Source organism: Cuculus canorus, chromosome 1 (genome assembly GCF_017976375.1).
Source record: "Cuculus canorus isolate bCucCan1 chromosome 1, bCucCan1.pri, whole genome shotgun sequence".
NCBI lineage: Eukaryota > Metazoa > Chordata > Aves > Cuculiformes > Cuculidae > Cuculus > Cuculus canorus.
Genome location: NC_071401.1, coordinates 23,101,803 through 23,123,603, shown reverse-complemented (window position 1 = coordinate 23,123,603; position 21,801 = coordinate 23,101,803). Strand labels below are relative to the sequence as shown.

General features: G+C 42.0%; 1 protein-coding gene and 1 long non-coding RNA gene across 6 annotated transcripts in view; both read left to right on the top strand.

The window, feature by feature from the left end:
• Positions 1 to 13,401, top strand: part of LOC128851005 (uncharacterized) — a 46,279-nt gene extending 32,878 nt beyond the window's left edge. For 2 of the 4 annotated variants that reach the window (XR_008448287.1, XR_008448286.1), the window contains 4 exons: positions 1,259 to 1,379; positions 2,226 to 2,335; positions 7,146 to 7,277; positions 9,653 to 13,401. This is a non-coding gene — a long non-coding RNA (uncharacterized LOC128851005). The remainder of the gene's footprint in view (positions 1 to 1,258; positions 1,380 to 2,225; positions 2,336 to 7,145; positions 7,278 to 9,652) is intronic. The other 2 variants (XR_008448289.1, XR_008448288.1) reach the window with 2 other exon arrangements.
• Positions 13,402 to 15,398: 1,997 nt separating this feature from the next.
• HMGB1 (high mobility group box 1) lies at positions 15,399 to 21,796 on the top strand. 2 transcript variants are annotated; one of them, XM_054079536.1, is made up of 5 exons: positions 15,399 to 15,564; positions 17,508 to 17,670; positions 17,962 to 18,107; positions 19,002 to 19,176; positions 21,128 to 21,796. In XM_054079536.1, exons 2-5 carry the CDS (start codon positions 17,521 to 17,523, stop codon positions 21,302 to 21,304), a joined length of 648 nt encoding a protein of 215 aa, XP_053935511.1. In that variant the 5' UTR covers positions 15,399 to 15,564; positions 17,508 to 17,520; the 3' UTR covers positions 21,305 to 21,796. The 2 variants fall into 2 exon arrangements, with proteins under 2 accessions (XP_053935511.1, XP_053935518.1); XM_054079543.1 differs by lacking the exon at positions 15,399 to 15,564 and adding an exon at positions 15,729 to 15,864.
• Positions 21,797 to 21,801: the final 5 nt, after the last annotated feature.

Genomic DNA, 21,801 nt, shown 5'->3' with positions numbered 1-21,801 from the left:
TCAAGTTTGATTTATGTCACAGTGGATAGCATAAAAGGGTGTGTTTTGCATTTGCTGAGAAGGCACTGATCTCTTTATTTGGTTTATAGTAACAATGAACACCCGGTACAGTAATTTCTTTACAATTAAATTAAGACAAGTTTTCTAATAACTATACTCCATGGTACTTCAGTAACATAATTAATTGGTTCAGTTCCTTGTTCTGGTCATGCCTGATGATGCAAGTATTCTCCCTAGGAGGAAGAAGCTTTTGGTTTGCTTGAGGCTTTCATATCCAGCTCCCATACCAGCTGTAGTCATCCTTTCCTGTCCTCTTCGGCATGTCCCAGAATTCACAGGTTGAGAAGGGTGGCCAGAGAAAGGGCAGAGGAAATAACGTCTGCTCTTGGCTAATTTTTCACTGATGTATGGTCATATAGGCACGGTAGCAACCAGATGTGAACTAACATTGTGTCTAGCTTTTTCTCGCTTAAACCAGAGGTGAGGCGACTTTAGTATCAGTGAGGCATAAATAAATGAAAAAAAAAGGCTTTTTTATTTTCTTTCTTGCTGTTTTTACAATAGATACATTTCTACCAGGTGTGGAAATGTAAACTGTTAATGGAAGAAGAAAGATCATCTTAGGTGTCCGGTAGTTTGGCATCCAGATTAAAATATTGAAGCTTGTAGTGTGCTTAGGAAGAAAAATTTAGAAATTGCCTTTCATCAGAAATGTAACTCTTTGAAAAGGAAAACCACGCGTGTGTTATCCCAGTGGGAATTCAACATTAAAATAGAAATACAGGGTTTGATATCTCTCGTGAGCTAACACCAACACTAAGAAGACAAAAACATTACCTTCTCCCACAAAGTTTGGAGATCACATCTGTCTTCAATATCTTTGAGTTTCCCCTTTGTAAGTGGTCTAAGTAACGTCAGTGTCACATCTTGGCAAAAAGGGCATCTTAATGTCCATATGCATAGTGAACAGAAAACTTTGTATACAGTATTTTTTTTCCCATCTAGAAATAGTAACAATTTGAGTCCGTAGCTCTCCATCACTGCTATAGACAAATCAACATCTCTTTCAATGGATTTCAGATGTTCCTGCTCCCATTTATCTTGAAATAGTTTTTAAACTTATCAATTTATTTCATACAAAGGATCTTGCTGCATCTTAAACCATCAAGTAGAGGAAGTAATCAGGGATAGTTCATTCTTCTGAACTTCTGTTTTATTTTGACAGAAAGTGTGTTTGTATTGATTTGTCTGGTTACAGGCCGATCTCTGAAGACAGAGCTCTACTATAGTAAAGGGAAGGGCAGCATCATCCTCCTGGACAACCTTGTGCTGTCTTTGATCTCGCTGCCTGAAGGAAGCAGTACCAGTGAAGGTGCAAGGTGCAGTAGAATGCATGGACCCCTTCCTGGCATGGATGGAGGATGAGTGCTGCTGCTGAAGTTCAGATGACACGATACTCCATGGTGTAGCCCTTGGCTCTGCGTAAACCTGATGTACCTATAGTGCCCTCCCTGCTGCTGTTGCACGTTCCTATTGTATTAAACCTCCTTGCGAATCAGACAATTTTTGAGCCAATATATTTTCTCATTGGCACTTGTGTATGGCACTGGGTGTACGCTACCGTGAACTTTTATTAGTATGTTAGGGAGAAACGTCTGCGTAAAAAGTGACTTCATCTAACACACTGCCAAGCTAGAACTTCTCACAACATTCAGAAGGGTATAACGTGACTGTTTTTATAGAAATAATACTTTCTGCCAGTTTTACAGTGTTTGAAAATGTGGTAAGGTCATCTCATTTTAGTTTTTGCCTCCATGTTACTAAAAGGCTAAAAATCTACGTGTCTGGAAATAAAGAGTTGAAGATAAAAAAGAGTTGAAGATAAAAATATCACCTTTATTGATTTTAGACTACTCTGTTATTTCTAATAATGATTTATACAGAAATATGAAAAAGCAGCAGCATGCAGGAGGTGAGCAAATGCACTGCAGGTACTCATGTTTGCCTGAAGGGGAATATGCTGTGATCAATTAATGCTGTGTAAACCTCTTGATGTAAGATATCACTGTAGCCTTTCCTGTAGCTGCAGCATTTTGTGGTAAAAATGTAAATCTTGTAATAGTCTGGACACTCAGATTATTTTTCTGGGACTTGTTTTGTGTCTCTTTAATTAGTGTTGTGCACTATGGTACCTGATTTCATCCTTTTTCTGTTTACATATTTAGGCCCTAAATCCTGCTCCTGGATTTGTTCAAAAGGACCTCGTTAGCCATGGGGCCTGACTGACTTAATGGGACTCTGGATGACTGCAAGTTTCTACTCTGAAGATCTGATTGTAGGCCTGAACCTAAATTTCTATTTTATTCCACTGTCTATTTGCTTCTAATTCATGAAAGTTATCCTACCAAACGGTTTTGTCTTTGAGTCTCAGGCACATTTACTTTAATAGCATTCAGACACCGTGTGCCTGGGATGTTGTCAGACATCGTTAATATATTTCTGTTGTCATGTGTTAAAAACTCATGATTGCTGTGATTATTGTGTTGTAATTTTACATTTAGTGGCTTCCTACCTAAAATGGAGGAAATCATCATCTGCATTTTCAATCACTGTGGTATTTCTCTTAACTCAGATTCTGAAGTCAGAGTTACTTTTGGAACTCTATTCAAGTCATTTTTAAAGATGTTGGTAGATTTGGGTTTTATTTGTTGGACACAAAGTACATCTATTTTATTTTATTTTCCAATATGCTATTTTCTCAGTAGCCTGCTATTACTAGAAGCTTTCAATATGATGGTACACTGTGGTGTAGACCAATAAAATAAGTAGGAAACGGCATTAACTTTTACTAGCTCTCCTGTTGCTTTTCTGTTTCTGTGGCTGTGGTTACATGCCATACTATATAGCTGAGAGTGAGGATATTTTATTTTTGTGAACCAGAGAATTTCTTTTGTTTACACTGAGTGCTGTTCTTTGTCCTGTTCCGTATGACGATGTGGCAGTTTCACCAAGTGCTGAAGTTAAATAGCCCTGATTGAAGCTGGAAAGGACTTTGCAAAATCACATTAAAAATAGAGTTTGAAGGGGGGAAGTGGATATGTTCCATCTCTGTACACATTAGTATTCATATATTGCATAGATGTTTTAAAGCAAGAGTGTAACAATATAGAATAATTAACGGATTAAAAGATCCAAAACTTTCTCTATGCATAGAGAATAATAAATACCTTCATTTTTTCCCTTATAGGCTTATTACGATGGTATCTAAGAGCTTCACAATATTTGATGAATTTTTTATGTATTCCCAGAACACACCATCGTCCTGTCTGACCAAGGCAAAAAACAGGCCACTCGTTCAGTCAGTAGTAAAGTCAATGTTATTAATTGGGTACTCCTGCCTTTTAACCTTGAGCCTCCAGCTCCATTTCTCCCTCAAGAGCCAAAGCTTCCATTATAATCAGCTGCCTTGCATTTTTATGCAAAAGGCCCAAGGTGTTTCTGTTTGGATGCCCAGAAAATGAGCAAGGCAAGGTTAGTGGCCATCTGCCAAGGTGCTCGGTCTGACTCGCTCCTCATTCACAGAAGCTGATGGTGAAAGCAGAGGCAGAACTGAGCGTTCCTGTGTGACGTTCAACTGTCTTAACCACATGCCCATCACACTCTTCCTGTAGTTGTCTGTCCTGTTCTCTGCACAACTTGTAGGGCAAATATATACCAACCTATAAATAATTTAATTCGATACACAACCCTGATTCATTTCCTGAGCGGTGTGTCCTGCACACTCAGGGTGGCCGTGGTCCTGTGGAAAAGCTTAGCAGAGTGGGTGAGGCCAAATATTAAGGTTATTAAGGATTTAAACTTTGCAATGCATTCTCTTAATGTATCTTATTATAGCTAAAGCTTAAAGTATTTTTAACAAGGAACAAGAGAAAAAAGTAATGCTTTTAGATCTCCTTGTAACCGTTTCCGTGTCTAGCGCCTGAACACAACTCTTCAGCTTGGTGAAGTACAGAATCAGCCAGCAGGAGGAGGGAGGAGGGTGGCCATCTCTAGGGAGTGTAGGAAGGAAGAAGGCTGGGTGGTAAACGCCGTGGGCATGCCCCATTTGCTTTTGAGTCTTAGGGACTACGTGGGGAGAGTTTACCCTAGCTCCGGTTTTCTCTTCAGCATTCCCAGCCTGACCAGCTCCTCCAGAATTTCTCAGTGTAATAAATGCCGGCGGTGTGCAGTGTGTTGCTGCAGTCTGCTAACAGCGTAAATAAAGAAATGGAAATCAAGGGTGGGTTTTTCTCCTATCTGTTTTTCTGGTGGCAAATAAGAAGGGGCATTCCTCACATTTCCTGTTTTTCTCCAGGTGAATTTCAAGGCAATCCATGTCATCTTTGATCTTAAAGACAGGTAGCAAAAACTTTTATAATCGAAAATACTGCTCTGCGCTTGGTCCTTTCATCTTCACAGTCAAAACGCAGTGGCCTGTTGTGTTTGTGAGCTACTAAGGATGGTGTGTAGACGCCAGTGCCAGCACAGCGGGGCTGAGAATCACAAGCTCATCTCTTTGTCCTTAATTTTAGACTTGATTAGGATGATAGAGTGGGGTGGTTCAGAGAAATCTTGCCAGACCATGGGCTAGGTTTCAGTTTTTGTTAATGTTTTACCTTATCCAAGGATGACAGTTGAGATTTGGTGACTGGACTAATTATTTGCTACGAGGAAAACAAATGCTTCTGCATATTTCTCTGTGGGTTATACAGTCTTTTCCCACCAGTAATGCAGCAAATTCAGATGTTCTGTAAACGGTGCCAGAGATGATGATGATGAGATATATGAATAGTGAGGAAAATTTTCATCAAGCCGTTCACTGAAATTCATAAAAATCAAAACCTTTGCAGAAGTAGATCAGTTCCACTGGCATTTTGTTGTAAAGAAAAAATAAAACTCTGCTTTTAATACTTTTAAAAAAAAAAAACAAAACCCAAAACAAACAAGGATGACTTTTCAAAGTTTCACAGCTGCAGAGAAATTGTGGGAGGAGGAACAATCAGTCTTGACAGGGCAGAATCACCTTAAGCCTGTATCTCTGCTCAACACTTTGTATCATGAAACCGTGGCCTGAAACCGTTGCCTGTCATATCAGATAATATTATCATTGATTTACTATGTTACTTCATCTTACTCGAAGTTTGTAACCTTTTGGCAGGGATTGTTTTTCTTTGGTTTTGGGTTGGAATTTTTTGTTTGTTTAGGGGTTTTGAAGGGGTTTTTTTTTATTGCTTTGCTGGTTTTTTCTTACCGGCACCTAGTGTGAGGGAGCCTTGATCCATGATTTAGCTTCCAGGTACTATGATAATACAAGCAGTAATCATGCCTACTGCTAAAAATTTTCTACCTTATTTCCATTTACATTTGTTTGCCTTCAGCTTCCAGTCATTGATTCTTGTTATGCTTTTCTCTGATGGATTAAAGAGCTCTTTAGTACTCACTATTTTCTCCCCAGGAAGGTGCTTTTACCCTGTAATCAAGTTACTTCTCAACCTTTTTTCTTTCTTCTTATTAAAAAAAACTAAACAGATTGAGCTTTTTATGGTTCTCATTTTTTCACGCTATCAGATGATTTTTTGGCTTTTTTCTATCCCTTCTCTAATTTTTCTATTAAAAAAGAAACATAAAACTGTATTTTACTAGTCGCATATACACAGAAGTAAAATTACTTCAGTGGTTACTCCTGTGTTAGTATGGTCAGAACGTGACATTTTTTCAAGGTTAGATGAAATAAACAACTATTTAATATGACTTCAACACATTTGAGTGTGTAATTGTTACAAGACAGAAGAGGAGGGATCATTTTAAAAAGATTTAAATGGTTCATAACTTCAAAAGGGCATCAGCAAGTCTGGGTGTGCAGGAGGGGTTTCAAAAGTATGTTTGTGTTGAGGCTTTTAAGGAGATAGAAGTGAAATAAAAATAATATTCTTAATTGTAAAGCAACAAAAATAAGTCAAAACTTGAAATGTTGCAGATAACATGGTAATACAAACATGCTAAAGTTTTGTAGGATTGAATGCAAAACCTTTGTTAGTAACAGACTATGCCGGCCACTGGAAATAGAGACTGTGAATCGATGTGAATATATGCATTTCTTGCATCCATTTAATTCCATCAGTAGCCCCTTGCTTATAACTGGAAACCCCAGAGCAGTTATGTGATCTGTTATGCTGCAACAGAAGAAATAATATAGTAGCAAGAATTTCTTTTGTTGTAAAAGCTGTCACCCTTGAGCTATATAAGAATTCAAACAACCAAAATCCACAACTTCAAACAGGCTCTTGAAAATTTTACTGCCTCAGTATTTCTTACCAAAAGAGTGGCTACTCGTTTTGATTTGTCTCCATACTTGCAGAGAAGCTTGAGTTGAATTTACCCTAAGGAGACGAACCAAATGGCTGCCTGGTCAAAGCATGTCGGCCTTCCCAGTGACTTCTATGCGTATTGTGCATATTAGCATCTGAATTGAATGTGCACGCCCAGATCCACACTTATCCCTCATGGAAACGATCAGATTTCATTAAATTGAACTACAGACTGTTTAAACTCTCAGCGCTGCAGATTAATTTAATGCAAGTTTGTCTAATGTTGTGTCTTAGACAAATTTGAGGTCACCACATTGACTTTCTGTCTGAACTGTCTTACTTTTTGACTTTGAAAACAGAGTACACCTTTCCTTTGCAGCATCATTGCCTCAGTGAAACTTGGGCCATATTCAACAAGGAACTTTGTTTCGGCAAAATTAAAATTTATGGAAATACAGTAAATGAGGGGAAAAAAGATAATTAAAATAATGTAAAAGACTTAAAATCCTCTAAAACTCCTGAAAATGGAGGAAAGGTGAATAGGGACAGCATAGAAAGCCAAATGGACTCTAGTTAAGAAAGTACTAATCTAAATAGATTTAGACTACAAGAATGTGAAAAGTTAATACTAGGTTTTTGGTAGCACAGGGTGACTTGGGGTAGAAGTTGTTCCTCTGTGATGGTGAGTCCATGGAGGAAAGATGTTGCTGGAAGGATGAGAGAAGTGGGCATTCCCTTGAATGCCCTTTGGTGTCACAAGTGTGGTTGATATAAAGTATGTCATTTCTTGCATCCTAGGTTGCCTCAATTTCTTCTCCTGAATCTCTCAAGTCCTGGAACAGAGCCCTTAAATAAAGTGTGGTGACGGCACTGGGAAAGAAGCTGGTAGAAGACGCAGGATGATTATGATAGAAGCTGGAGACAGTCTTTGTAAGAATACTAGCATGATTTCATTTCTCTGAATGGCTGTTTAAGTGGTGATCCTCCTTCCTGAACCAGTTATAAACTGGCATGGCTGCATATAACGCTAGGTGTTAGAGCAATGCAGCACACACTGGAAGATAATACATACTGGATAATCATTCTAGGGGTGGGGGTAGAGGGATAGTGGCTAGAAAACTGCTTTCCCATTGAATAATGCTACTGATGGTGAGGAGGTACAGCTGCCACAGGACATCTTCCAGCTTATTTTTGCACAGCAGTATGGGAAGAAGGAGAGAAAGGGAACAGGAAGGAAAGAGATGGAGAAAGGATAACAGCTTTTCAAGGCTTCTTCTGCGCTTCCGGGATGTGTTCTTTGCCTTCCTTAAGTGATTCACTCTAACAGCTTGTAGTACTCATAATCTTCCTTGAGCACCATTTCTCACTGAGAAGTTAGCAAGTTAATGAAATAGCTGAATACATGGACAATTCCCGAATGAATGAGAAGCACTGCGTTGTCTACCATTGCATTATCAAGGCTGAAACAGACACTACTCAGTGAGAAGCGTATACACTTGGCTGTATTCAATGAAAGAGCAAGGCCATCCTGCCAAACAATGCAAGTTCCTTTTTGAAGCTATAAGCTAATGGTTATTTCCTCCAGCAGTTCCTGTAACTGATTCTATGTCGCGTAGACATCACGGTAGATCCTGTGTAGTTACCAGATAGAGTGATGTGTGCTGCATTCCCCCGTTTCAATCAGCATCCCATAAATTCACATTATTTTCCTGTTCTGTGGAGATAATACCGTGCAAGGATTTCTAATGTTAGGGTCTGTGTGGGTGTGAAGGTGTTCTCTATATACTCAGAAGCAAATGGTTTAGCCTGTGTTGCAGGTATGGATAGAGTCCTGGAGAAAGGCTCAGAGTACGGATCAGTGGTGTTTGTATATTGTGTGTTTTCAGAAAACACATAGATAAGGGAATAGTATCTCTGTCCCAGCACTATACCTGGCCCCAGGAATCTTTCCAATTTAACATGTAACACTGAAGGCTACCTAAAGGAGTCCCACGTGTGAGGGAGCACGTCTTGTTTAATCTTCTGGGCTGGATAAAAAAGGAAGGAAGGGAATCTCAGATATTTTTTATCACCTTAGGCCTGGCTGGATTTGGCCTGTTCAGGTGTAGAAGTCTAATGATGGTGTCAGCATCTGAAGCTTACCTGCATCTAGGCTGGATTGAGAGATGCTGAGTACTAATACCTTTAGAGGAGAGGGCCTGTGAAGGTGGACAGCACCATTTTGCGTTTGTTAGAAGCATCTGGTAACTCTTATATTGGTAGTGGACGTGAATGTGCGATCACGTAAATGGTTTGGAGATTATGGAGAGGAATTGAGTATTTGATGCAATGCTTCCAGAAGGTTGAAGAGATAAGAAGATGTTGCACTGCATGTTGTGCTCTCAGCAAAGCAAACATCTCAATAGGTCAGTGATTTCAGAAATAGTCCTGTGCTGGAAGAACATTTCTTGAACTCCTTTTTGCTGTTGAAGCTGAAGACAGTTCCCATCTGTCTGAAATTCTGCATGGAGAGTTTCACAGAGGCATTGAAAGAAGTTATCTACTTACACATAAGGAATAAGGCACTAAAGGAAATACATCATAAAACTAAGTTCCATTACCATTATCATTAAATGGTTACTATCTGTACAATATTTTCAGTATGAAAAAACATGTTCATTGTGTACTTATCATCAAAAGTCTGCACTGATGTATCTGTGTCAGTTTTGCCCATTTCATGAACTGCACAGTGTGGATATATGCTTTTGCTACAGAAATGTGTTTTCTTGTATACTTGACTGTTAATTCCTAAAAAAGAGCATACAAATTTTCATGTTATCTGTTCTATGGGGAAAAGCGCTGTCTAAGTACTGACCCTAATTTAAGAACCTGCCGGCTCTAGAAATGATGGCTTGTCTGCAGGGCTCACATGTCAACAAAAATTAGCTGGTTTGCACATGAAGGCTGGCAAGGGAATTACCACAATAGCACCGGTGCCATCCCTGCTCTCTGCCTGCCTCTCCCAGACCACTTCCTTTAGTCATCTGAGGTTACTTTGTCTGACTGCCACTTCTCCTCAGTTACCGCTTATTCGTGCATCTTGACTAGCCAGCCATTCATCCACAGTGAAAGGACAAAAGGCCTCCTGAAACTCTGTTCTCTAGATAATGCTCACTAATACAAGAAAAAACAGCAATATATGCAGATTACTTGATGCAATCTGAGCAAATCCAGCTGGAAAGGTAAGGCAAAGCACATTCTGTGCATTGCCACTATTTGCAGCCATGCTAAGTCCCATTTCTTTGAATGGAATCTTTCTCTTCCAGAATGATTTTAAGAAAATATTTGAAGTATCTCCTGAAGATTTCAAATAAGACATCAGAGGAAAATATTGGTTGTAAGTCTGCATCTAGTAAGCAACTGAGAATGGTGTTTGTCCAGGCTGCATATAGGCTGGCACTGCAGCCTCCGGTAATGTGGCCAGTGCTTTTTCCAAATGCACTGCGAACAACCTACCTGCTGTATGGCGAGAAGTGTTTGAAAACAACAGTGATAATCTAAATCACCAGCAGCTCCATTGTAAGTACATGTGCCTGGGTGCCCTGTCAATGCAGACGTTTTGCTCTCATTTTGAGCTGAACATGTAACATTTTTGTCAAGAAAGGCTTTCAGGTCCCATTAGAACTAACCTAACAGTAGCTTTGGATTTGACTGATGAGCTAGTTTTTGTTGTGCCATTTTCCCTGTAATCTCTTAATTTTGACCTGAAGAAACATTTATCTCATTCCTTGGGAAGGAGGACAGAGTGACAAAATTCAGAGGTCCAGTGATGGCAGGGAATCTCTTTAGTGTCCAAGTGTGCTTTGAAATTATCTGCTTTCCAGACAAAACCATGAGCGAGAAAGCAGAGTCCTTCACAGAAAGCAAAACTTGCAAGAGAAGGTGGTGGCATGGAACAGCAACCTTATTGCCCGAGGGAAGGTGTGCTACCCTGCATCTTGTGGAATCAATGCAAGTTCCTTTTCTCACCTCTTTCAGCAACCACAGCAGGCACTTTCTAAGGTCTGGCTCTCTATATATACAGCAACTTCCTCGAAAATTCTGCTGGAGGAGTCTCACCAAGGTGTTTCACAAAGTTATTTTGGGAGCTGAGGAGAATGAGATTCCCACTCTGCACCTCTCTTGATCAGGCTTCGCTGCCAGCAGTCTGTGCTTCCTGGATTTCTCCATCCTTGTTTGTCTTTGCTAGAAGTCTTCAATTGTGAGCTACATGAGCAATGATCTGAAGAGGGAGGTAGTTTAAAAAAAAACCAAAATACAACTTTGTTTTCATCATTCAGTTGGAACTTTTCTGTTCTTACTCAGCAATACATTGTTTAAAAGAACAGTTCTGTCTTTGAAGAGGCTTTTCTCCATTATCTCTAAAGAAAACAGAAACCAAAAGGATGTTTTGTAAAGAGGTTGAGAATATATAGCTGATGTTTCCATCCAAGTTCAACTTGCCTTGCATGGAGAAGTTGGACCAAAAGACTCCTTACAAATATTTCTGTGAGTGTTCAAGTCAGAAGCTACAAAGGATATTGTAAACATTGAAGTGTTTGAAAACACATATCTGATAGAAATCGTAGTCTTACTCTTGCTTTGCAATATGACATCCAATCCAACTGACTTTTCCCAAAGTATACTCTAGTTTGCAAAACACCAAAATTACCAAATAGGGGTTTTGAAACTTCCTGTGCTGCTACATACTTGTTTTTTTCCTGGAGCAGTCATACTGGGCTGTTATGACCCGAATATTCTGTGGGCAAGGCCCCTGTGTGTGAAGTCAAAGGTGTCCAGTGTTATCTGAGTGATCTCAGTGACTGCACTTGTGTAATTTAAAACAGATTTGGACTTCAGTTTGCAGGAGAAGGCATGTTTGTAAAGTATCGGAAGGGATGTGGCACAGCGTGAACAAGAGAAGAAATATATACTGCTTCCGTAAAAAATGCTACTGTCAGCAATGGATGAGTAAATTCTTTTTATTTCTGTCATCAAGGGCTGAGGAAGAAATACACTGGAATATGGAAACCTGCACAGGCTTTAGCATATAACCAGCAGAGGTGAAGGAAAACCTTTACAGGAATATGTCGTGTAATCAGCAATACCTCATTGCTTACCTTTTACTAAATTGTTGGCTCTAGACAACACCTGGGAATAAATACCTTCTTTTTCCTTCCTTTCAGATCTGGTTTTCATGGAAGAAACTTTAAAGAAGTTCCCCGTGTGCAAAGCTATCAGCTCCTGCACAACTAGGCCACGTAAATACTAGTACCCTTTAGAGTTTTTCTCTGCTCCATATTCCGTGTAAAGGTTTAAATTCTAAAACACAAAGCACCAAAAAAACCCCCACTTTCCTTGAGACAGAATCATTAGTGTTTCTTACTGTTCATGTATTTTCACATTGTTTCAGATAGAAGAATCACTGTCGTTTGTCCATCAACACTCTGTCACAAACGAGCGCCATGAGTTAAAAAAGTCTTTTACTTCCATAAAGCACCCCATCTTGCCAAATGATTGATAATCGTGATAGAAGATTTGGTGTATGTTTGCCTTCTCACTGGCAATACTTTGCACCAGCTTGAGGACAGGAAATGTTAGGAGGCAACAATCATAACCAAGCAGTGGCAACTGGCTTGAGCATTGGATCCAGAACAGAAATTACTTGACTCTGGATTAACTAAGGGGATCAGATCAATACTAATACAAATATTCTGTCAGCAGATGTGTAAAAATGTATATGATTTATGGGACTTGTTCCTCGGCCACGAGGGGCACAGTTAACTTAGGAAGACTCTTAGGAGAAAATGGTGTTTTCTTGGACGTGAGAATCGCCAGAGGACAAAGGTAGAAAGTGTAAATGACACTTAGAAGAAGACCCAGTATAAGCTTCTTGAATTATGAAGTTTCCCTGCTACATATTCGGTTACTTATTGGGAGGTGATTTACGTCTTGTCAGGTTGAATAGCTCTTAGCTGAATGTGTCTAAACATGTGCTGCCAGCTTCCTAAGAGGACCTATTATACCCTCTATAGAACCCGTCTATTATTTTCATGGGACGTACACGTATGGTGTGCAACAGTATATTGAAAGAGGGAAGCCAGTGAAGGAAAAATGTGCAATTTTTGTTCCACATTGTCCAGTATCACAAATGTCAATGTGACACTGAGACCAGTCAGCAGTGTGTAGCTCTCTGGACAAAGACTGAGTGTAGAGAGTATCGCTGCATTCCACTACGATAACTCTTTCTAGCAGATCAGCACCCCGGTGGCCTCTGCTAGAGATTCATTTGAGACTTGCTTTTGTTGCAGCAGTATATATAACGTTTTAGAAATACCACCCTGCTTGAAGAAGGAAGAAAAAGCACTAAGAATTGTCTGAGGATCATCAAACAGTCATTCTGCGGCAAAGCAAATCTCTTGCAACCTCTTCTGTGGATTAATTCCTGGAGATGAACTGTGCAAAGTGACCATCTTCACAAGATTTTATCCCAGCTCTTCTACTGAGACGATTAAAATGATTCAATCCACCTAACATGGATGTAAGCAAGTAGAGAATTGAGGCATTCCAGCATAAAAGTGTCCACAGGGAGCTGCTACTAGTGTGATTATATTGGTTTCTTTTTAACCACATTTGAATGTAAAGAAAGTGGAAGCTAGTTTATTGAACTTAGGCCTGGCTGGACTGGAAATTGGTACAATTATGACTTTAAGATGTGGCTTTGGGGCTTTTTCCCAGTATTTGTACAGCTTTCTGTTAGCATAGCCCTAAAGCTAATAAACTACTATTCTCCAAGTTTCTCTCTTACTAAGGAACTAAGCAAGCAGCGTTAGGCTAAAAGAAAAGGTATGTAGTATCATCATTCTTGTATATAAAGACTGGTTTTGCTTGGGACCTTAAGCACAACTTCCTAGGATTCACTTTTCACTACAGTTTATTCCTGCTCCTGAATGCTATTAGCCATGGTCCCCTCGAAGAAAAGGTAGAGGCTTTGTCAATTATTTTGTTTGTCAGGGGGTAATGCTTTAAATTTTATTATTGGTCACAAACATTCATGTATAAAGAGTTGATTTTGACAATCTACCTTCTTATTATGGTCTCCTAAATTCTTCTCCTATCCAGTTTCAGAAGGGTTTGTGGTCTGGCACACACAGGTTTGTCCTATTTTAATGTTTAGGTGGCCTACAAAACTTTTATGGATTTTGCAGACTATCTCTTAACATTACCTGCTACTCACATTGCTAGCGTAACAAGAGCTGCGATGTAAGAATGCCTTTTGGTATATGCACCTGTATATAGCTGTCTTTATTCAAGTGTCTGATACTTCAGCAAGTGCACAGAAAACACCTTTCAGAGAGGGTCAGTGGTTTTGGATTTATCACAACACTGCTCCTCCCAGCATTGTTCGCGTCAGTAAAATAGATGTAAATGGTGAAGCAGATGTAAAGAGAGGTTCCTTCTGTTCGAGAGGCCTCTAGAGATTATTTTTACAGTGCAAGTGACTATAAAAAAAGCAGGGAAAGGACAGGTGAGATGTAGCCCAGTCTGCCTCTGTGTAAAGATCCTGGGGCACGGGACATTATTCCAGAAGTGCTGAGACCTGAAGGTGAGCCTTGTGCTTCATAGCAAGTCTTGCTACTCGTGCTAAAAAGCTAAGCAAACAGTATGATAAATCACCTATTTTAACTCTAGACTCTTATTTAAGTAAACAGTATACCAAGTAACACAATATTATAACTCTAAATCATAGAATAGCTTGGGTTGAAAGACACCTTAAAGATCATGCAGTTCCAACCCCCCTACCATAGGCAGGGACACCTCCCACTACATCAGGCTGCCCAAGGCTCCATCCAACGTGGCCTTGAACACCTCCAGGGATGGGGCAGCCACAGCTTCCCTAAGCAACCTCTCCTAGTGCCTCACCACCCTCATCATGAAGAAGTTCTTCCTTATATCTCGTCTAAATCTGCTCCTCTCCGGTTTATACCCATTGCTCCTAGTCATATCACTACAAGCCTTTGCGAACAGTCCCTCTCCAGCTTTCTTGTGGCTCTCTTCAGGTACTGGAAGTTTTGCCGAACTTTTAAACCAACAGGCAGCCTCTTTAGAAATAATGCAGTGCAATGTGATGCAGGAATTTAAACAGTAAATCGTAGTCATAGAAGGGTTTAGGTTGAAAAGGACCTTAAAGATCATCTAGTTCCAACTCCTAGATGACACCTTCTATTACACCAGGTTGCTCAAAGTGTCATCTAACCTGACCTTGAACACTTCCAGGGATGGGACACCCACTACTCCCTGGGCAACCTGTGCCTGCATCTCACCACCCTCACAGTGAAGAATTTCTTCCTTATATCTAAGCTCAATCTACTTTCTTTCTATTTAAAGCTATTACCCCATACCCTATCATTACATATCCATCTCCAGCTTTCTTGTAGCCCCCTTCAGTTATTCAGAAGGTCACTGTGAGGTCTTCTTGGAGCCTTCTCTTCTCCAGACTGAACAAGCCCAACTCTCTCAGCCTGTACTTGTATGAGGGGTGCTCCAGCGCTCCGATCATCCTCGTGTCCTTCCTCTGGACCCGTTCCAACAGCTCCATATCCTTTTTATGCTGAGGATCTCATAACTGGACACAACACTCCAGATGAAGTCTCACAGGACAGGAATAGAAGAGCTTGCTTTGCTCTCTATTAGGTCTCCGCGGGGGGGAGGGGGGGGCGAGGAGAGGCGGTGGCGCACGGGGCGCACTCCCGCGCGCCCCTCGGGCCACCGCCCCCCTCCACCCCGCGCTGCAGGTCGCGCGCCCGCCGGAGCCCCCTGCGCTGTCGGCGGGTCCCGCCCTGCCGCGAGGCCGCGGCGGCGCCGCGATCGGGTCTCCAACCTCGCGTCGGTTTTATATTCGCGCGCCCTTTGGATCCTCGGTGACGTGTCCCGCGCCGCGCCCAATGGCGTCGCCTCTCTGGTCAGGACAATGGAAGGGGTTCGCCCAATGGGAGCAGCGCTTGGCTTGGCGGCAGCCAATAGGGAACGGGCTGCGTTGAGAGTAATGTTACCAGCGCCGAGAGTGTGAGGAGGCTGCGTATCGATCCCGCTCTCACAGCCATTGCGGTGAACCGGGATACACAGCGACCCACGCGGCGCCGGGGCCGGGCGGGCGGCCGGGGCAGCGTCTGTGTGGCTGGTGCGGGGCTGCGTGCGGGTGAGTAACGCGGGGGGGGGGACGGACGGACACACGGACACACACGCAGACACACAGACACACCGGGGCTCGCCCGCCCCACCGCCACACAAAGGGGCCGCGCGGGGCCGTGGCGCGGGCAGCGATCGCGCTGTCGTCGTCCCCCCCACGCACACACACACACTCACATACACACGCGCACACCCGGGCGGGGCTCGGCCCGGGCGGCGGGCCGCGGCTGGAACATGGCTGACGGGAGCGGCGAGCGAGAAAACAACGCGAGCGGCGGCGCGCGGGGGCGCAGTTCGGCGCAACTTTCTGGTTTTTTTTTTAATCATTATCATTATTTTATTATTTTTATTTCCTCAGCAGCGAGACGGCGGTGAGGGGTGGGGTGGGGGTCTCTCCGCCGCCGTGGCTCTGCCCGCTGCGCCTTCCCTCCTTCTCCTCACACAAAGGGAAGGGCCGGGAGGAAGAAGCCATGTTCGACGCGCCGTTCCCGCCGCCGCGGGGGTCGCGGCGCGAGGCCGGGCTGAGGGGTTGGGGGGGCGTGTGTGTGTGTGTATGTGTGTGTGTGTGTGAGGAGGGGGGGGTCCGCGCGCGCGCCCCGCCCGCCGCCGCGGGGGAGTGGCGGGAAAAGGGGGGTGGGGGGGCGGTGCGCGCGCCCCGCTCGCCTCAGCGCACAAAATGGCAGGAGGAGGCGCGGCGGCTGTGACCTCCCTCTCCTCCTCCTCTGCCGCCTCGTGGCGGCGCGGGGAGGAACCGGCACATTGGATGAAGGGGGGGGAAGGGGGGTCGGGAACGCGGAGCTGCGCGGCCGCTACCCCATAACGGGACTTTCTCTCCCTCCTCTCACCGCTGAAGTTTCCCCCCGCCCCGTTTCCAAAATGGCGGGAAGGAGGGTTTTAAACGCGGGCACCGCGACCCCCGCCTCGGGCAGCGGCTCCCGGCGCGGCAGCCGCTTGTTTACCCGACAGAAACTTCAAACCGGACGTGTTTAGTCACAGCGCAGAAATCTGCCTCTGTCCGCCAAACAGATAGGAAACGCCGCTCTTGTGGCAGCACAGCGGGCACTGCCTGCGCCTTTCATGTTTTTTCTTTCCATCGTTGTTTTTTTCTTTTAAATCCTGCCGAAGGGCAGAGTTCGTCAGGGTGCAAGTAGGTTTTTCAAAGGAGCTATGGAGAAACACTCTGAATGTCTGACTTGGGTGTGAAAGTTGCAGGAAGGTGTTTCTCATTCCCTCTTAGTCCCTGAAAGAGTCTGATAGTCCTCACGCAGCTCTGCCAGCGATATGTGCTCTGCTAGTCATATGTAAATGTCATACTTTCGGCGTCCCTGGCTTGGTTATAACATGTCTTACAAAGTGCGGAGTGTTTCATTACCGTGTTTCTAGATAGACGTACAAAGAGAGTAGTTTTTTGCAGTACATTTAAGGGAGAGTAGTAATACACAAACAAAAATGATGAAAACGATACAGATCTCTTGAAAATAAACCACCTCAGGCCTACAGGGGAAGGGGATAGAAATCGACTTTAGGAAGAAAACAAGTAGTAACCCATAAACCCAGCTGAGACAGGATACTTGAGTATTCTTTCTTTCAGTATAATTTATTCCTTCCAAGCATAGAATTGATATGCTAGCAGTGAGGAGCATGGTTTCCGTTGCACCGATGCTAGTACTTTCAGATTACTTGGAAGGGACATTTTTTGCTTGCCATAGACCACAACTGCATGTTTTTAAGGCTATTTGAGATGTAGAGTTACTTGTGTCCAAGTCACCTCAAATATCAATGGCAGAAATCTTCAATAAACTTTCCAGAAGAGAAACTTCTTCCCATTGTATGATTTTGAAGTATTGTCTTGATGGGCCTTGTTCATGGCATGATCCTTCATTGCAGATTACCTGCTACGTTGATTTGTAAAAAGTAAAAGTTTTAAAATTGTCTTTTTTTACTTTGTTACAGAAAATCATCAAAAATGGGCAAAGGCGATCCTAAAAAGCCGAGAGGTAAAATGTCTTCATACGCCTTCTTTGTGCAAACCTGCCGGGAGGAGCACAAGAAGAAACATCCAGATGCTTCAGTGAACTTTTCAGAGTTCTCAAAAAAATGCTCAGAACGATGGAAGGTAGGAATAACCGCTTAAAAACACCCACAAAACCTTAAACTACGGTTTTGTGTGAAATAATTATTAGGGTTTGTAAATTATCTCTTTAAAAGTTCAGGCTTTTAAGTAGATGTGAAGGGCAGTTGTAAGATTAGTGATAACCATTCCTTGTTTTTGCCTTATCTTTAGCTCCTACATCTGTAATTTTGAAATGGACGTGGACATGCTTTTGAATCTTACACCATTTTGATCCTTACGAGTCCTTTCCAACTTGAGCTATTCTGTGATTCTGTGATTTTAATTGCCTTCCAGACTATGTCTTCTAAGGAGAAAGGGAAGTTTGAAGATATGGCAAAGGCTGACAAGCTTCGTTATGAAAAAGAAATGAAAAACTACGTACCACCTAAGGGCGAAACAAAAAAGAAGTTCAAGGATCCAAATGCACCGAAGAGGCCTCCGTAAGTAGATTTTCAGTTTTAGTTCATCTTGTTTGAGACCATCGCACTGTCGTGTATCTATAGAATAGTCATTTTATCCAGATTTAGGAGCTTCAGAAATACAAGACAGTGTGATTTTCCTGACCGGTGGTGTAAATATGGGTTGAAATTTTAGTTACAGATGCTAGGGTTTTATTTCCAGACTGGCCCACTTTATCAAAGTTGGAATAATGTCAGCCTTCAGAAGTACATGCGAAAAATCAATGGCATGCAGTTCTGACAGATTTTTCTAATTTCAGTTAAGGGGGTAATTCTGCTGTAAAATGGCAGTATGATATTGCAGGCCCCGTGCTACCTACCTGTTGGCTTAAGTGGAGTTTTTCATCAGCAGTCCATTTAAAATAAGGGGCGTTTGCACAGAACAGGTTAGAGGGATGGTTTTTGGACACCAGTACTTTGTAGGAATACATTTTTGGTGTGTGTTTTAAATGGAGCTAATGCCGAAAGGCAAGTTTCTGTACAAGTGAGTGTACATCAGAATATACTGATGCTGTCATCTGGAAATCCCAATTTTAATACCAAATATTGGAGCTTCTCTGCCGTTAACAGTTCTGACACAGCATTTGCTCCCCTGCTATCATTCATTTCTCTTTTTTTTTCAGATTCTCTTTGCATACAGTGTGTAAAATTCACCCTTCCTGCCAAAAATAGGACCAGATGTGCAGGATTAGTTAAGAGACAAGGATGCGTTAAGTTTTCAAAGTAGTTTGTTCCATTCTGATATCTTCTATTGTAACTGATGTCTGTATCACTTCTAGGTGCTCTTCCAAAACGTTTTCAAGAAACAGTAACAAGGGTCAAAACCTCACTGTTATAGAAAAGTCTAAAGTAGTCTTCTCTTTCTTTCCTGTGTAGTTCGGCTTTTTTCTTGTTTTGCTCTGAGTTTCGTCCAAAAATCAAAGGAGAACATCCCGGTCTGTCCATTGGGGATGTGGCAAAGAAACTGGGAGAGATGTGGAACAACACTGCTGCAGATGATAAACAGCCGTATGAGAAAAAAGCTGCTAAACTGAAGGAGAAGTATGAAAAGGTAACATTGACATTTATGGAGGTGATTTGGGGAGGTTGAGCTGCAATTTAGAGGCTTAATCCCTCCTTGTGTGCTCTGATGCCTGATGTTGCAAATTATAGCACACTAGTGACAAATGTCATGATATTTGTTGGAAAATGCCACGTAAGGGAGACATGCAGTTTGTTACTGTAACATGAATTTGCAGTCCTTTGTGTTGAACTATTTGCATTCATCTGTAATTCTGGGCAATTAGTGGTGGTTTCATAGGTATCATGATTGTTACTAAAACTGTAGGTCACGGCAGTATCCGAGTTAAGTTCATAGTACTAAGTAACGCTAGTAAAGAATAAAGTGGTTCTCCCTAAGTTTGTAGGCATTTATGAGCATCCTGTAATTTATACACATAGATGCGCTTTTTTAAATTTATTCTTGCAATAATGTCACTAAGTAGATGCTAGTTTTAGACATGTTTTTTTCTTGTACCTGGTTTGTGTCCATCTTTCTAGCAATTAACTTACTTAATAATAGATACGAAGCAGCATGTCATACAATTTCTTGAATTATTAAAGCTGAATCCTGCCATCGTAATAGGAGCTCTAGAATTGTGTTGCGCACACGGGGCAGTACTACCTGTTTTTATTTCCAGAGGCAGATTCCCATCTCAGTATGAGAAAACCAAGAGAGGAGGGAATGCGTGTTAGCATCCCTTGATGATGCTTTACAATGGTTCAGCAACCACCTATTGCTAATGTACAGCATGTATGTCCATTTGTGTGCCGTGACCTTCCTCTGGGTATTTCTCCTGCTGGCAAAACCCCCCAACACTTCAGAATTGTAGTCAGCAAGGTGGCCCCTTTGAGTCCTAATTATGTGCTGGAGAGGAACTGCAGGTCTAGAGGCTTTCCCACGTTTTTCCTAAGACAACTCATAAGAGACGTTTTAAATGGTAGAATTATTAATCTTCATTCCCAAATATTTTAATCTTCACTAGTATTGTCTTTATTTCTTAGTCTTACAAATGGGGTTTTAAGGTGTCGTAATCTTTGTATTTCACTGAGACTGTCCTTTGGCTCAGGGGAGGTTGGATTTCATGCTACATTTTCAAGGAGTCTGAGAGAACAGTAAGATAAGTTTAAGATAGGTAAGGTTTATTGGGTGGGGAGTATTTGAGGATTTGGACCACCTCTGTAAAGGTGTTGACGTTTGTCTGTAGCTGGTATGTTTAAGTCCTGTAGATCGACTCAGTTAATCAATTATTTTTATAATTTTGGCACAAAGTTGGTATGTCTCAACAGCTTTTCTGTCTTGGTCTTCTAGGTACAGTTTTGACTTCCCTATAAGTGGAACTGAATTTTGTGTGTTACAAACCACTAGAATAAATTTATTGCATGCAGAAGGTGGCACTGTCTACCCTTTAATCAAGTTCTTCTACCTTTTGTTTTGTAAACTTCAGTTAGGCAAAATTCTGTATAATTGCTCTTCACCGACGCATAAGATCGCAAATATTAGGCCATATCAGTGTAAGGTGTTCTGGGTGAATGAATAGAGTTTTGTGCCTCAAGCAAGGATTTTCCTGTGCATTCCTTTAGACACTGTAGAAGATAGGGCTAGAAAGGGACCTTAGGAGTTCATTTCCTTATGGGATAGTGGGCTCAGTTGTGCCTTTACCATCCAAGGCAGCAGCTTTTCCAACCTGTTCCCAGAAGCTTAACAGTGGAGGTTCCTCAACAGCTGTGAGCAGTGTGTTGCAATGCGCCAGTATAATTTCTGTGTTAGAGGGTTCCCCTTTCTTTGCCATTGGGCCTCAGTTCACCTTGTAAGTGAAGCTACAGCTCCTGGTCCTCGCCCAGTGCATGTGGAGAAGGGGCAGCTACTTGAGTGGGTCTGGTTTCATGAGTAACATTTGGAAACTATGAAAAGCACTTGGCTGGTTAAATCTTTGAGATTCTCCCTGCTTTTCTCCTCTAAGGATATTGCTGCATACCGGGCCAAAGGGAAGGTTGATGCAGGCAAAAAAGTAGTTGCCAAGGCTGAGAAGAGCAAGAAGAAGAAGGAGGAGGAAGAAGATGAGGATGAGGAAGAGGAGGATGAAGAGGATGAAGAAGAGGAAGAGGAGGAGGAGGAAGATGATGATGATGATGAATAAGTCTCTTTTAGAGCAATTTCTTTCTTGTCTATAAAGCATTTAACCCCCCTGTACACAACTCACTCCTTTTAAAGAAAAAAAAATTGAAATGTAAGGCTGTGTAAGATTTGTTTTTAAACTGTACAGTGTCTCTTTTTTTGTATAGTTAACACACTACCGAATGTGTCTTTAGATAGCCCTGTCCTTAGTGGTATTTCAATGGCCACTAACCTTGCCTGGTACAGTGTGGGGGTTGTAAATTGGCATGGGAGTTTTAAAGCAGGTTCTTGTTGGTGCACAGCACAAATTAGTTATATTCGGGGATGTAGTTCATTTTTCATCTTCAGTTGTCTCTGCATCCTGAAAATAATTGTTGTTCTGTTAACTGAATACCACTCTGTAATTGCAAAAAGGAAAAAAAAAAGTTGCAGCTGTTTTGTTGACATTCTGAATGCTTCTAAGTAAATACAATTTTTTTTTATTAGTATTGTTGTCCTTTTAATAGGTGCCCTTGAAAA